Source organism: Pygocentrus nattereri, chromosome 18, assembly GCF_015220715.1.
Source record: "Pygocentrus nattereri isolate fPygNat1 chromosome 18, fPygNat1.pri, whole genome shotgun sequence".
In the NCBI taxonomy this organism is placed as follows: Eukaryota; Metazoa; Chordata; class Actinopteri; order Characiformes; family Serrasalmidae; genus Pygocentrus; species Pygocentrus nattereri.
The window spans coordinates 4,716,354-4,730,163 of record NC_051228.1 but is presented as its reverse complement, the minus strand read 5'-3'; the positions used below and the strand labels follow the sequence as shown (position 1 = coordinate 4,730,163).

At 42.0% G+C, this 13,810-nt stretch overlaps 2 protein-coding genes across 2 annotated transcripts; both read left to right on the top strand.

Moving 5' to 3' along the window:
* Positions 1-5,663: 5,663 nt before the first annotated feature.
* Positions 5,664-6,683, top strand: LOC108433212 (trace amine-associated receptor 6-like). Its single transcript, XM_017707651.1, has one exon. The coding sequence runs from the start codon at positions 5,664-5,666 to the stop codon at positions 6,681-6,683; it is 1,020 nt and encodes a 339-aa protein (XP_017563140.1).
* A 4,938-nt stretch (positions 6,684-11,621) lies between these two features.
* Positions 11,622-12,623, top strand: LOC108433211 (trace amine-associated receptor 13c-like). Its single transcript, XM_017707649.1, has one exon. It carries the CDS (start codon positions 11,622-11,624, stop codon positions 12,621-12,623), a length of 1,002 nt encoding a protein of 333 aa, XP_017563138.1.
* The last annotated feature ends 1,187 nt before the right edge of the window (positions 12,624-13,810 follow it).

Below are 13,810 nucleotides of genomic sequence, written 5' to 3'. Positions count from 1 at the left end.
TTCTGAATGGTTTACTGTTGATATGAAATACTACACACTTGTAACGGGGAGCAAGGAGGCAGAGGCATATGCGGAGATAAGCAACGTCTATTATGGGCAAATCTAGGATCATCGTTTAAATGGTCCAGGGTCATAAATCCAACATGGATTGATTGGGGGACAGACATGACAAACCAGAATCAAACAAACAACAGTACAAAGACCAATACAAATACCAGCAAAGACAAGGGGCAAACACAGGGCTTAAACAATAACAGGGTAAACGAAGGACAGGTGGGAAACAGGTAGAGACACTCAGGGGTTAAGTCATGAAACAAGGGGGCTGGACCAAAACAAATGCACATGGGCTAAACCAAAACAACACGAACATGTGGACAGGACTGGGAGGGGCCAATTGTGACAACACTCAACTAATATCTATATGTCATCATCAAACTAAAAATCTTTTTTTAAAAGCCATTAGATTTGATTAACACGTTATAATCAACTTACTGTAAGCTTGCTGATGATGCAGTAATATGTAACAATAGGTATTTCTAATGATGTTATAGCTACTCGAAAATTAAAACAGTGTAAGTGTGAAATTTATATTTATTTTCTTTTACAGCACTAACTCAAGATTAAAAGAGCTATACTTTTTTTATTTGTAAAAAGATAATTTAGTCTTTGTTTATCATGTATAATTTATACTTTTGATGGACTGTGTGTTGAAGGCATGTGAAGACACTCCTGTATGGCATTGTATTCTTCAGCTCTAACTGGGAGGACCACCTCAAATACCTAGAGTCTGTTCTTCAAAACATAGTTGCTGCTGTTAAATACAGAAAGGTGTGAATGGGAAGCATGATACCTAGGCTATCAATTAGAGAACTGCTCAAACCACATCTTGACAAAGTGGAGGGTACACCACAGCCTAACATGAAAAAGCATGTTGGTTTCTTCCTGTTTTCAGTCTTTAAAGTCATCAAGCTGACTCTGAAATCTGCAAAAATCAAGTCTGCTGGACAAAAGACTGTGAGCAGGCAAGTTTCCGGGATTCCACTCTCAATGGTACGTCCCTAGTGGAGAGCCAAACTTGCTGGTGGTATGACGTACCTAAACATGGGTTGGTGGTCCTCTGTTGCACTGCTATGACCTTTCATGGAGCAACATGGGCTCTCTTCTAAGAGCACTGACACTGCCTAACATAGTCACGGGCTGCAGGGGCCTTGATATCAGACTCCTGTTCAGGGAACAAAGATGGAGGGTATGCAAACTGGCATTCAAATGGGGACATGTCCAGAGAGGAGTGCCAAAGGGAGTTATGGACATACACCACCCATACCAATACAGTGTTCAGACATTGAGCCCAGTTCTTTGAGCCCAGTTGGTAAGAAAGAACAAAATAGAGCCGACAGAAAAACTAGCCTGTTAGATATAGGGCAGGTTCTTGTAGTCCATCCAGACCAGGAAGGGATGTTTGGCACCCTCCAGCCAGTGTCTCCACTCCTCAAGAGCCAGCTTTGCTGCTAACAACTCATGATCCTTAACATCAGAGATTGGGCTCTGTTTAGCCAGTAGGAATAAAATGTGCAGGGGTAAAGTTTATGATCTTTCCTGGAGCTCTGAGATAAGACGGCCTTATGCCTACATCAGAAGCATTGATCTCTGCTATAAATTGTACAGTGGTGTCAGGATCTCGCAGTACTGGAGCATTTACATTTACGGCATTTGGCTGACGCTCTTATCCAGAGCGACTTAAAATTTGATCATTTTACATAGGTAGGCCAAGGCGGTATTAGGAGTCTTGCCCAAGTCTTGCCCATATTGGTATAGTGTAGGGTGTTTTGCCCAGGTGGGGATTGAACCCCAGTTTACAGTGTAGAAGGCAGAGGTGTTAACCACTACACTATCCCAACCGACAATGAAAAGCCTCTTGACTCTTCTGAAGCACTCAAGACAGCTGGAACATTCATTAACCTAAACGGCATTATGAGGTACTTATAATGGCCAGAGGGTGTGTTGAAAGCTGGCTTCCACTTGTCTCCCTGGCATCAGGCAAATGAATCCCAGACCTAGTGCCTTCTTGATGTACACCTCCATGGCTGCTTTGTCAGGCCCCCAAAGGGAAAACAACCTTCCCAGAGGGGAGGTCATGCCAGAGAGATTGATTACACAATGATATCATCTGTGTGGAGGCAATATCCGGGCTTTGCCTTTACTAAATACCTCTGATTAGCTGTGACTCTTGCACCTGGATAAGCAGAAAGGAAGTTAATTCATGATGTTGTCACAGATCCCCTTGACTGCAACAAGCCCTGGCTTTTTTTCTAAAGTTCAGGTCAAGGAAATCACCAGGTTGCTCACAGTACAGACACTGAACCTCTTTCATATAAAACCTGCAATCTTAAAAGTGCACCACATAGCTGCCATAAACAGTGCTGAGTGGGCTCAGTGGGAAAGCTCAAGGTCTGCTGCTCGAATGCCCTGTTCAACCCTATACAATGCCCAGGTTCACTACTGTAACGCAGGTACACTAGATTCTGCTCTATAGCTAGATGGCTAAGCTGATGGAATCTCAGGAGGACGGGTGGTAGAGCTGGAGTTTCCAGTAGTTGGGCTTGAGCAACTGTGAGGCTCCCCAAAACTGAAACCAAAAAATTCCTTTCTTTGATCTCCCTAAACTTGGAGAGTAAGAAGCACTTTATTTAAGCAGGTTAATGTTATGTTTAAGAGCAAGCAGAGAAAAGTAAAGACTCAAAACTCAAGAGAGATACCAAGACTACCAGGTGAGTGAGAGCAATGTGCTTGTCGCAGCGTAAACTCCAAGCAGCTGCTACAACTGAGCCAAAAGTACTCAGTCCTGGCAGCCAGAGATTGCCTAGCAGGGTGCCGTGACATTACAAATGGTTTATGTATGTAAACTATTAGGAGGTAGACTACAAAAGGGGTTGGTCTCTCATTGCTCAAGGGGGAAAGAAGGTGATGTTGTGAACAACCCAGTGAGAACAATGATTTAGTGTAGAGTAGGATTTTGTAAGAAATCCTCTAAAAGCATGTATATGTTGTGTGGCATTGGAGAGATGGAGCTGCTGTGACTGCTCCACGGGTGCAAGCTGCTCCTCTCACTTTATTTAGAGCAGCTGGGCCTAGTGAGGAGAGGAGCACAGACACCCTTTAAAAATGAGCTCTCTCTGGAATTTATGAGAGAGGACGCTGGCCAAGAGGCCAAAGGCACGCCAGAGAGAACATGAAGGGACTCTGCGATCCGACGCTGAATAAGTCATCATGGATTTAGGTTTTGGTTCTGTTTAAGTGTGTCAATAAGGCACATCAGCCCTCCCCTGGCTCAGTGTGCATCAGCCCTCCCCTGGCTGAGTCACATTGGTGGGGAATGCAGGCAACGCCTCTTTCTGGACATGTCCTGTGACTGGGAACTGAGCAAGACTCGGAAACATGCTGCAGCTCCGTTGTGAGTGACTTTAGCTAGCTTTTGTTTTGCTTAAAAATTTAAAAAATGTGCCGAGAAGGAAGAAAGCAAAGAAAGGACAGCAGCACAAGCAACCTAAGACCATCCTCTTTGACTCTCGGGACTGCCTTTAATGGGTCTGCTAATTTAACAAGCAGCAGGTGAGCAGGGCTACCTTATCAGTCCCTACACCCACTGAGGGAAAGCGGCATCTTGCGCTGCCAGCAGGGGGCTGGTGCACATGATGTTTCGGAAAGAAACACCTTGCCAAGGACTGCACCAGTGGGAAGAAGGAGCTTTGCTGCTGCTGTGCTCCTCAGGGACTCGGACAAGGATGATGACAATGAGGAGTGGGTCTTCAGGCCTGAGGAGGTCGACACCCCTGTGTCGCAGCCTGCACACGGCCTCCCGACCCTCGAGGACCTGCCACTTCTCCCACTGCAGGAAGAGCGGCACGGCACAGTGGAAGCCCCTGCCCCTGTCCACCTGAACCTTTTGACTCCCTCTCCCTGCCTAGTTTTGCTTCTCCAAAGCTGTCCATGTCAACAGCGCCACCTGGTGTCCTCGAGAGCACCCTAGAGCCGTCCATGTCGACAGCATTGCCTAGTGTCGTGTAGGGCACCCTAGAGTCGCCCACGTCGACAGCACCACCAGGTGCTCCGGAGAGCACCCCAGAGCCGCCCATGTCAAAAGTGTTGCCTTGTGTCCCGGAGAGCACCCCAGAGCCCTGCCTCTTTTCCCCCACCTCTCCTGCTTGAGCCCAGCCACCAGACCTTGCCTTACCTTTGGCTGTGCTCTAAGAGGGGAAGAATATGGTGGTGGAGAGATAGAGCTGCCATGACCACTCCCCACACAGGTGCGAGACAGACACTTTTAAAAAACGAGCTCTCTTTGGAGAGAGGCCAGGATGCTGGCCACGAGGCCAAAGGCATGCCAGAGAGGGCAAGAAGGGACTCTGCAATCCGACGCTGAATAAGTCATCATGGATTTAAGTTTGGGTTTTGTTTAAATATGTAAATAAAGCATGTTTATTCACTCACGCTGGTGTTTGTGTGTGTGACTGAGCTCCTGTTAGGTTTCCTGGTCAGTGTGCATTGGCCCTCCCCTGGCCAGGCCACAGTTGTAAATGGCTTTATTTTTACATTTATTTTCTATTTTGTGAAAGTTTTGTATTTGTGCACTCTTCCCCCCTTTTACTGCACCAATAAACACTCTTGCAGTGAATGTGCTATTTTGGTCTGCCAGCCCCGGAAGAAGTTGGCAAACCCCAGAAACCATTGGACCAGCTGGAGAGAGGTAAGGCATGGCCAGTGAATGTGCTATTTTGGTCTGCCAGTATTTCCTGGATACCTATGGCTTTGGTCACACTATCCTCACCAGAGCTAGGTATGACACCATTATAATATTACATGCCTTCTCTGGGGTGACCTGGGGTTTATGATGTCATAGAATAGGGCAGAATAGAGATGCCCTTTTTCTGCAAGGAGAAGGCCATCATATAGTCCTGCAATCACACAGGGAACTCCAGTGATTTAAAGATGCAACATTACAATGAATTAATGAGTCAGGTGTTTCAGCTACACTCATTGCTAACAGGTAGATACAAATAATCACATAACCTGAAAGTCATGAGAGACAAACATTGGCAGTAGAATGGGTCATACTAATGAGCTCAGTAACTTTATACATGGCACTGCCATAAGATGTCACTTGCCCCACGTCAGTTTTTGAAATTTCTGTCCTGCTAGATCTACCCTTGTCAACTGTAAGTGTGATTATTGTAAAATGAAAGCACAACTGAGCAACAACAGTATAGACATGAAGTGGTAGACCACACAAGCTTAGAGTGAGGCTGCCAAGTGCTGAACGCACAGTACCTAACCTCTGTTGAATCACTCACTTCACAAGAGTTCCAAATTGCTTCAGCATCAGGGAAAGAGCTATGCATAAAAAAATCACATTTCTCCATCTGGCAGTCTGATGGATGAGTCTTGTTTTAGTGAATGCTGAGATAATGGTACCTGCCTGATTGCATAGGCTATTCAATACTTCACATCTGTTAAGATGTAATGCTGAATATTAGATGAATGATGTAAGGGACAAACTAACCATTCATATGTTAGTGGGAGGATTCATGATTAGGTATAAAGAGACAAAAATCCAAATCACGGCACAACTGGGTCAGTTCCATCTGGACACTCTGCATCTGTTTCTGATGGAAAACGCAGACAATCAGCACAACATCACCGCTCAATACTGCTTTCCCAACAACAATGCATCTTGCAGAAAGGAGGTCCGAACAGGCCCTGGATATTTATTGCTGTATATTATTCTCTCATGTGTTTCTGTGTGCACTGTGCTTTTTAACCTGCTGGTGATCATCTCCATCTCTCACTTCAAGCAGCTCCACACTCCAACCAATATACTCATCCTCTCTCTGGCTGTGGCAGATCTACTTGTGGGGCTGTTTGTAATGCCACTGAAAACAATGCAACTTTTTGACTCATGCTGGTATCTTGGCAAACTGGCATGCTCTATTTCTGAGATAATCACTGGTCTCTTAGTTTTAGCGTCTCTCTATAACCTGGTTTTTATTGCAGTTGATAGGTATGTTGCTATAACTGACCCTATGTTTTATTCTAGAACAGTAACTGTTTATAAAATGTCTGTGTGCATACTTCTAGGCTGGTCTTTCTGTCTACTGTATGTCATTATTTTTATGTACTTTAATGATCACCTCACTCCATCTCAGATGTACACCCGGTGTTTTGGAGAGTGCATAGTGTTTGTACAATTTTCCTGGGTGATCGCTAACATGTTATTTTTTTTTCTGGTCCCTTGCTCTATTATAATTATCTTGTATTCACTTATTTTTAAAGTGGCAAGACATCAAGCTAAAGCTGTTAGAGCTGTGAGGAACGGTGCCTCAAACAATGGGCCCAAAGTTTCAAGCTCTTCTGAAACTAAAGCAGCAAAAACACTGGGGATAGTGATTAGTTTTTTCTTTGCTTTTTGGATCCCGTTTTATATAAGTTCTCTCTCGGTTAAAAGCTTGACAACTTTGTCAATGGTCTGGACAGTGTTTACCTGGCTAATGTTCAGTAACTCCTTTGTTAACCCCCTAATTTATGCCATATTCTATCCCTGGTTCCGACAATCAGTAAAGTGTATTTTAACTTGTAGAATATTTGAATCCTCATCTTCTCAGTTTAATTTGTATAGAGATCATTCCTAACAAGTCATTTGTAGTTTATTATACTACACAGCACTGTAGAAATGCATTTTCAAGAACTTAAAATTGGTTAAAATTAATTTGATAATATCTTCGGAACACTTGGAGTCATTTCTCTATCTTACACTCATTTCTTGTTATGTGATTTGACTTATAATTTGATTTGACCTTTTAAACCTTTTTAAAATCTCGCCATGCTGGCTGTGTCATTTGTCACAAACATTCTGCTAGAAGCGCACAGTACCTTTACTTTGGTTGCAGGTGGGTACAGTGACTAATCTCAACAGAGTCTTTCCTCATTGCCAGCATTTGTCCTCAGTGGCCCCATTTGTTTGAACGTTGTTTGCACAAATTCATGAATAAAGGCTTTAATAAAATCTGAACTTTAGCTGAAAGAACTTTAAAGCTTGTGAATGGCCAAGGTTTGCCCAGTGCTTAAAATTCTTTAAACCCTTGGCTCTCTATAGAAGCATTTTGCTGTGGCTTTTTAAGCATTCCACAACCATTTATTTCATCTTCAATAATTAATCAAATAATAATCAAAGGCATATTTTTTTCAGTAAATTTGCTGAACACACGTATATAATTTCTGTAGACTTACTGATGATGGATTAACATCTAGTGAGAGGTATTTTGAGTAAATTCACAGCAAATACATTTAACATTAATAGTTACTTGAAAATTAAACAATTGTGATTCATTTATATCATTGATTATATACTTCATTCACAGCACCAATTTAATAACATAAACAGAGCTATCCTTCCTTTTTTTCATTTGCAATAAGGTACAATAATCTTTGTTTATCAATCTCAATGCTACATAGTCACCGGAAACAAGTAGAGTTAGATCTGCACAGTACATCTTTTGGAGGAAGAAAAAGTCAATGGATCGGAGAATGTGAGCAAATTTTGGCATCTCATTTGTAAAATTACTGCTTGCTTGAATTATTTGGCAAGTACACCAGATTTCCGATGCCTACTTTTTACATCATGCAAAAGAGCGGGTCAACTGGGTCAACTTTAATCAATTATTTAATTAATTATTTTTAAATAATTTGGTTCATTCACAGCTTGTAGCATTAAGGCAAATTGTTTCCCATAAAGTTGTCTAGTCAGTGGTTCTACACGAACATGCATAGTGAGAAATGTCACAGTTCACAGAATATTACCAAAATCATTATAAATCCACAGTTTGGAAAATAAATAGATTGTAGTTTAAAATAAAATTGTTGAACTATGCCACGTATGCAGGGAAACGTCTAGTCTGACACAGGGATGCTACATTGCCTCATTCCTAGGGAATCATCCATCCACTGCAGCCTCATTGCCCAATATAAAGTTTTTGAGTGTCCCAGATATCTTGCCATTCAGGCAAAGCTCTGATTGCTGAGTGATTCTACTAGCAACAAAAATTCTATTTTTCTCCACAAATTTCTCTGAGGTCCTGCATATGGGACCATATGCCTTGTGCTATTTGGTGACATAATCCATCATCACTAATGTGTAGTTGTTTTTTGGATATGTGGTGGGTTATGGGCCCTTCACATCTACCCCTAAACTTTCTATGAAGGCCTGAATAATAACTAATGTAGCAGGACATGTGAGTCATGCTTGCAGCCAGTGGAATGTCTTGGCCTACCCCCACCAAGCCATGATAATGAGGTTATGCAGTGTTGGGGCCTGGAGATGGTGGCCAAGCCCTTGGTGAAATGTTGATAGTATAAAATCAACCCAAAGAAGTTGTGGAGCTAGGTGACATCATGGGAGAGTTTAATTGGAGAGGTTTTTGACTACAGCTACTACTGCTGAAAGTGTAGCAGTACAGTTGGCACTAACCACATAGCCCAAGAATGTTGTCTCACTTTGAGTGCTTCACACGCTTCATTTGCTCCAGTCACTCCCAACCCAGAGGGGCAGTGTTTCTGTCCTCAGCACAATAGTGGTCCTGGGTATGTTGACACTTGGTCCCCAGTGGGATTATGTATCTAGACTTTTCGCCTTGGATCTGTGGCCATCTTGGGCCCCTAACAATCTCGTTCACAACCCTTTTTCCTTTCATCTCCACGCATTCACTGGTCATTATCTTTACCACATCCTGGTGGGCTCCCTGTCAGTGGGTGTGGGCCATCAGTACCAGGCAGCATACTAAGCCAAAGGTGTGTGTCCACTAAAATCAGACATTGCTGACCCTGAAGTTTACAATCCAGGTACAGTCCCAACCCATGTTCTAGGTAACCCACTTTAACAGTTTGTTCAGGAGAGGGCAAGGTAAAGGTCTTCAGACAACACTCTCCTTACTGTGGTGTCTGGTTCTCAGACTGTAATCTATGCCATTGTGGTGTTTTTAGCTTAGCCATTTCCTTATCTGTCATGATTGTTGCTTACACCAAGATGTCAGGTCTGGTGTGATGAGAGTACTCCCAAGATGTGATACTCCCAGGTAGTAGGATGCTCAGAGGCCAGCACAGCTTCTGCTTATTGCCTCTACTAGGGCTCAGTGGGGCATCGAGGTAAAGGTCCTTCCACACTCAATTTGTTGCCAGCATATGCACAAATGCATGCTGTACCAGTTTTTCTTAGTGTAGGGCAGTAAGCTGAAGAAAGCTCCACCATGCATAGGAACATAGGTTCGTATGCAGCCCCTCTTCTACTGGTGGCACCAGTTATCCAGTTTCTCTTGGACCCCCAAGCCTGAAATGCTTTTTTAGAACTGACATGAGAGCCAAATATTTTTGCTGCTTCTGTTTCAAGATTGAGAAATGTTGGGAAGGCTTTTGAGGACCCCAGCCACCACAACATGCTGCCAACTGTGTTAGGTTTATTAAATATATATATATTTTTTTTTTTACAATGATCAAAGCATTAAAACCTTTTTCTTCAGTTTATATCAAACAACCTATTTTATTTTAGCTACATGTTGTAATTTAAAGCATATCAACCAAAAATGTGAAGCCACTAATTTAAAGATACTCTGTATGGACAAAAGTATTGGGACACACCACTTGATCATTGAATTCAGACCTCTCTGTTGGGAACCAGGAGGGTTGCTGTTCAAACACCAGGGAACACTGCAAGATAAAACCTCTGCAGGTCTCTGTGTCCCCAGCATATCTCTCTGGGTTGGCCACCAGATCATCACCCCGGACAGGGTTTGGGTCGGTAGGGGGAAGAGGGGAGGCCAAAACTGGGGTAGCAGCACTAGCACAAGCACTGGCACTGGCAGGCTGAGTTCCCTTGGTCTGTGCTCTGACCAGTAGGGTCAGCTTCTGCATCATGTCGTGCAGCATCTGCTTATGCCTGCCAATAACCGCTCCCTGGCTGTGGGATTCTGCTGGTCACCATGGACTTAATGGGATCCAGTTCTGCTGGGTCCATGGTGGTCAATCCTTTCTGTTATGGGATGGCAGGAAGGCGGACCCAAGATCAGAACTGAAACCCAGCAAAACAAAAAGGTAACAGGATATGAGGGGCAATGGAATGTACAGTTGCCGTCACCACTAATGAGGCACCTGAACTGAGGTTTGAGCCGTTGCTGTTACGGTCAACTGTCTGCGGCGCTACCGCTGCACCACTAGAGTATGCAAGTGGTGATGGTCAAAGCACCTTGAGGAAAGTGGGAAAAGGCGCAGGAGCAAAGGACACATAAAGGGGACGCCACGGACGGCATGCTCATACAAAGGCTGAGTAAAAAGGTGAAACAAACAAGAAGGAAAACACAAAGACGCTGCCACTGTAATTATGATGGTTGGCAGACTTTCCTTCACGTGTTTGTTCCTTTAGCAAACACCTTTGGTGTGGTTTTTGTTGTGAGTAATTTGGGGCAATTATTGCCTTTTTGTTTTTTGAGGTAAGTTCTTTTCTCGGCCTTCTTTTATTTTTCTTGGTTCTGAGGCAGTTTCTATTCTTTCATTTTCTTTCCTCTACAAAGGTGTGACCAACATTGATGTTTGCCAGCACCTTATATACAGAGGTTTCCAGGTGTGTCAAGTTAGTCTAATTGATCGATGGCACCTTGCCGCCGTTGCATTCTGCCGGCACCAGGCGGCACAGGCTGGCCGCCTCACCACCGTCGCCTTCTTCAGGCAGCAGGTGGTGCAGGCTGAACCCTTACAGGTTTAAGATATAATTCAGTTAAAGCTAATAAACAGCACCATCTACTTGCAGATGTGTGATTTTAAATGATTGGGTTTAGTTTAAATCACAGGTCTGCAGCTTACAAGCACTCAGCAATGGAATTTTAAAAAATCATGTGACTCTTTCAGGATTAAACTTGGGTTAAACTCTAAACAACACCTAAGCTCATGACAGAGCAATTGCCTCCATCAGTCTAGTTTTTGTATATGGACCTGCGATGGACTGGTGACCTGTCCAGGGCTTTTTCCGGCCTTCCGCCAAAAGAAAGCTGGGATAGGCTCCAGCACCCTCTGTGTCCCAGAAAGTTAAGCAGCTTTGAAGATGGATGACTGGATGGTTTTTATATGAACAAATCAGGGATCTATAAACCATTTAAGCATCATTAGTAGTTCTTTTAAGAGCATTAAAAAAAATTAAAGAAACATGCATTTAAAGATACCTTCTTCTTCTAGGGCATACTGTTTAAGTTTAACTCAGCATCTCTGTTTTTAAGCTTTTATAAGCAAGGAATCCATGATGTTTGATTTCTTTATATGTGAGATGATCTATGATATAAGCCATAGCTGTTTTTGTAAACATCACTATCGCCCCCATTTGTTCTCAGCAGGCCCTCATTATAAATGATGACAAATGATGAATATTAGAGGGGTGATGTAAGGGATGAAAAAAGTCAATCATATGGCAGTGGGAGGATTTACACATAGGTATAAAGCAGCATGCCAAGAAGATGAATCTTCCAGTTCAGTTCTGCTGAACACCACAATTGGAACTATTTCAAACTGGAACCAACTTGCAACTAATTAAAATGAATAACTCTATCTATAGGCAAAACCTCACAATTCAGTACTGCTTTCCTGGTAACAATGCTTCTTGCAGAAAGGAGGTCCGAACAGGCCCTGTGAATGTATTTTTGATCATTTTTCTCTCATGTGTTTCTGTGTGCACTGTGTTTCTGAACCTGTTGGTGATCATCTCCATCTCTCACTTCAAGCAACTTCGCACTCCCACCAACCTGCTCATCCTCTCTCTGGCTGTGGCGGATCTTCTCGTGGGACTTTTTGTTATGCCTGTGAATATCATGCAAATAAGAGACTCCTGTTGGTATCTTGGAAAACTGGCATGTTCTATTTATCCATTAATCAATGGGGTCTCCTCATCAGCATCTCTCTGTAGCCTGATCTTCATTGCAGTTGATCGATATATTGCTATCTGTGACCCTCTACTTTATTACACTAAAACCACGGTTTATACAACCACATTGTTCATAGTTCTAGGATGGTCTTTTGCCTTATTCTATGTCATCATATCTTTGCACTTCAATGATAATTTCCTTCAGTCTCAGACATCCACTCAGTGTCAGGGAGAGTGTGTACTGGTCATTAGATATTCCTGGATGATCACCGACCTAGTGGTTTCATTTATAACTCCTTGTTCTATTATACTGGTCTTGTATTCGATCATTTTTCATGTGGCAAGACGTCAAGCGAAAGCTGTTCGAGCTGTGAGGAATGGTAACTCAAAGAAACCTAGAACTAAAGCTTCAAGCTCTTCTGAAGCCAAAGCAGCAAAAAAATTAGGCACTTTAATTTTCGTTTATCTTGCTTGCTGGATACCTTACTATTTAAGTTCTCTGACAGTTGAAAGTTTGACCTCTCTGTCAATGGTGTGGACTGTGTTTACCTGGCTAATATACATGAACTCTTCTGTCAACCCTCTAATGTATGCCATTTTCTATCCATGGTTCAGAGCATCAGCCAAGTGCATTTTAACTGGTAGAATGTTTCAGTCCTCTTTGGATCATGTATAGTTACTTGTTTCTTTTTGTGCCTTTTTCAAGCTCTCATCTGCCCATCTGCAGACTGAAGACACAGCTCTTTATACAGCACTTAAGTGAGCACTTAGTACTTATTGGAAGGTACTGCAATTATTGAATTACACTATATTGCATATATTACTATATACTACTAGGTTTCTCTCTAACATATTTATAACTAGCAAGATACTTTCTCTGAGTAGACAACAAAGCACTTTTGGCACTGGATAAGAGCGTCTGCTAATAATGTAAAGGTAAAACTTAGTTATATATTATATATCAATATATTATGCTAGGCCTTTCTCATTTACATAATATATGTAAATCTTGAGGTGCAGGCTCTATAATTCTGTTGAAATTATATCAGTACTTATCAGATAGTCAGGCCCCTTTACAAGGTACATTGAAATCCATACAAACAAAGATTCTTAGATTTATTGTACAGCAAAATGCTACAAATGAAACATCTCAGCTATGTAAAAAGTGACCAACACAGCAACAGATTTTTATGGCCAGCTTCAATGTAACTTTTTTAACTGTTCCTTAATGTCTAAGAAAAAATATTCAAAACTGAAAAAAAACAAACAAAAAGAAAATAAAATATTTGAAAACAAATATTTTGCTGTTGCAGTTACAAAGACCAATTTTTTACAAATACAAGAAAACATTTTTTAAGTAAAGTGTGGATGTACTGTGTCCTCACTGTTCTGGAAAATTATTGTTTTTTACTTAAAAACTGTAACCCTGTGTATGAAATGCTCAGGTTTAAGTGGAGTGCAGAAATACCCAAGGTGTTCTGTGCCTTTCTTTGTGAATTGGAACTGTATAATTATTCAGTAAAATATAATTTTAAATACAGAAAAAAACCCTAGGTTTTTTTTTTTTTTGCATGTCAGATGGCCCCAACAATGATAACAGTGTTTGGCCTACTGACAAAGGTAGTGCAGCGATTCAGGGGATTTGCCAATCCTGGAATTTTCTTTGTATTTGCACCCAGGTCACAACAAATGTTGTGTTTATTTTGAGTAGCATATTAATAGGTGACAGGAAACTGTTACTAGGGTACACTTGGAGTGTAAGTTATCTTTGGATAATATTGCTCCCATTTACATAGTGGTGTAATACTTAAAACTTCAACTTTCAATGATTAAATGATTTTATATGTCTCCTTAATAATAGAA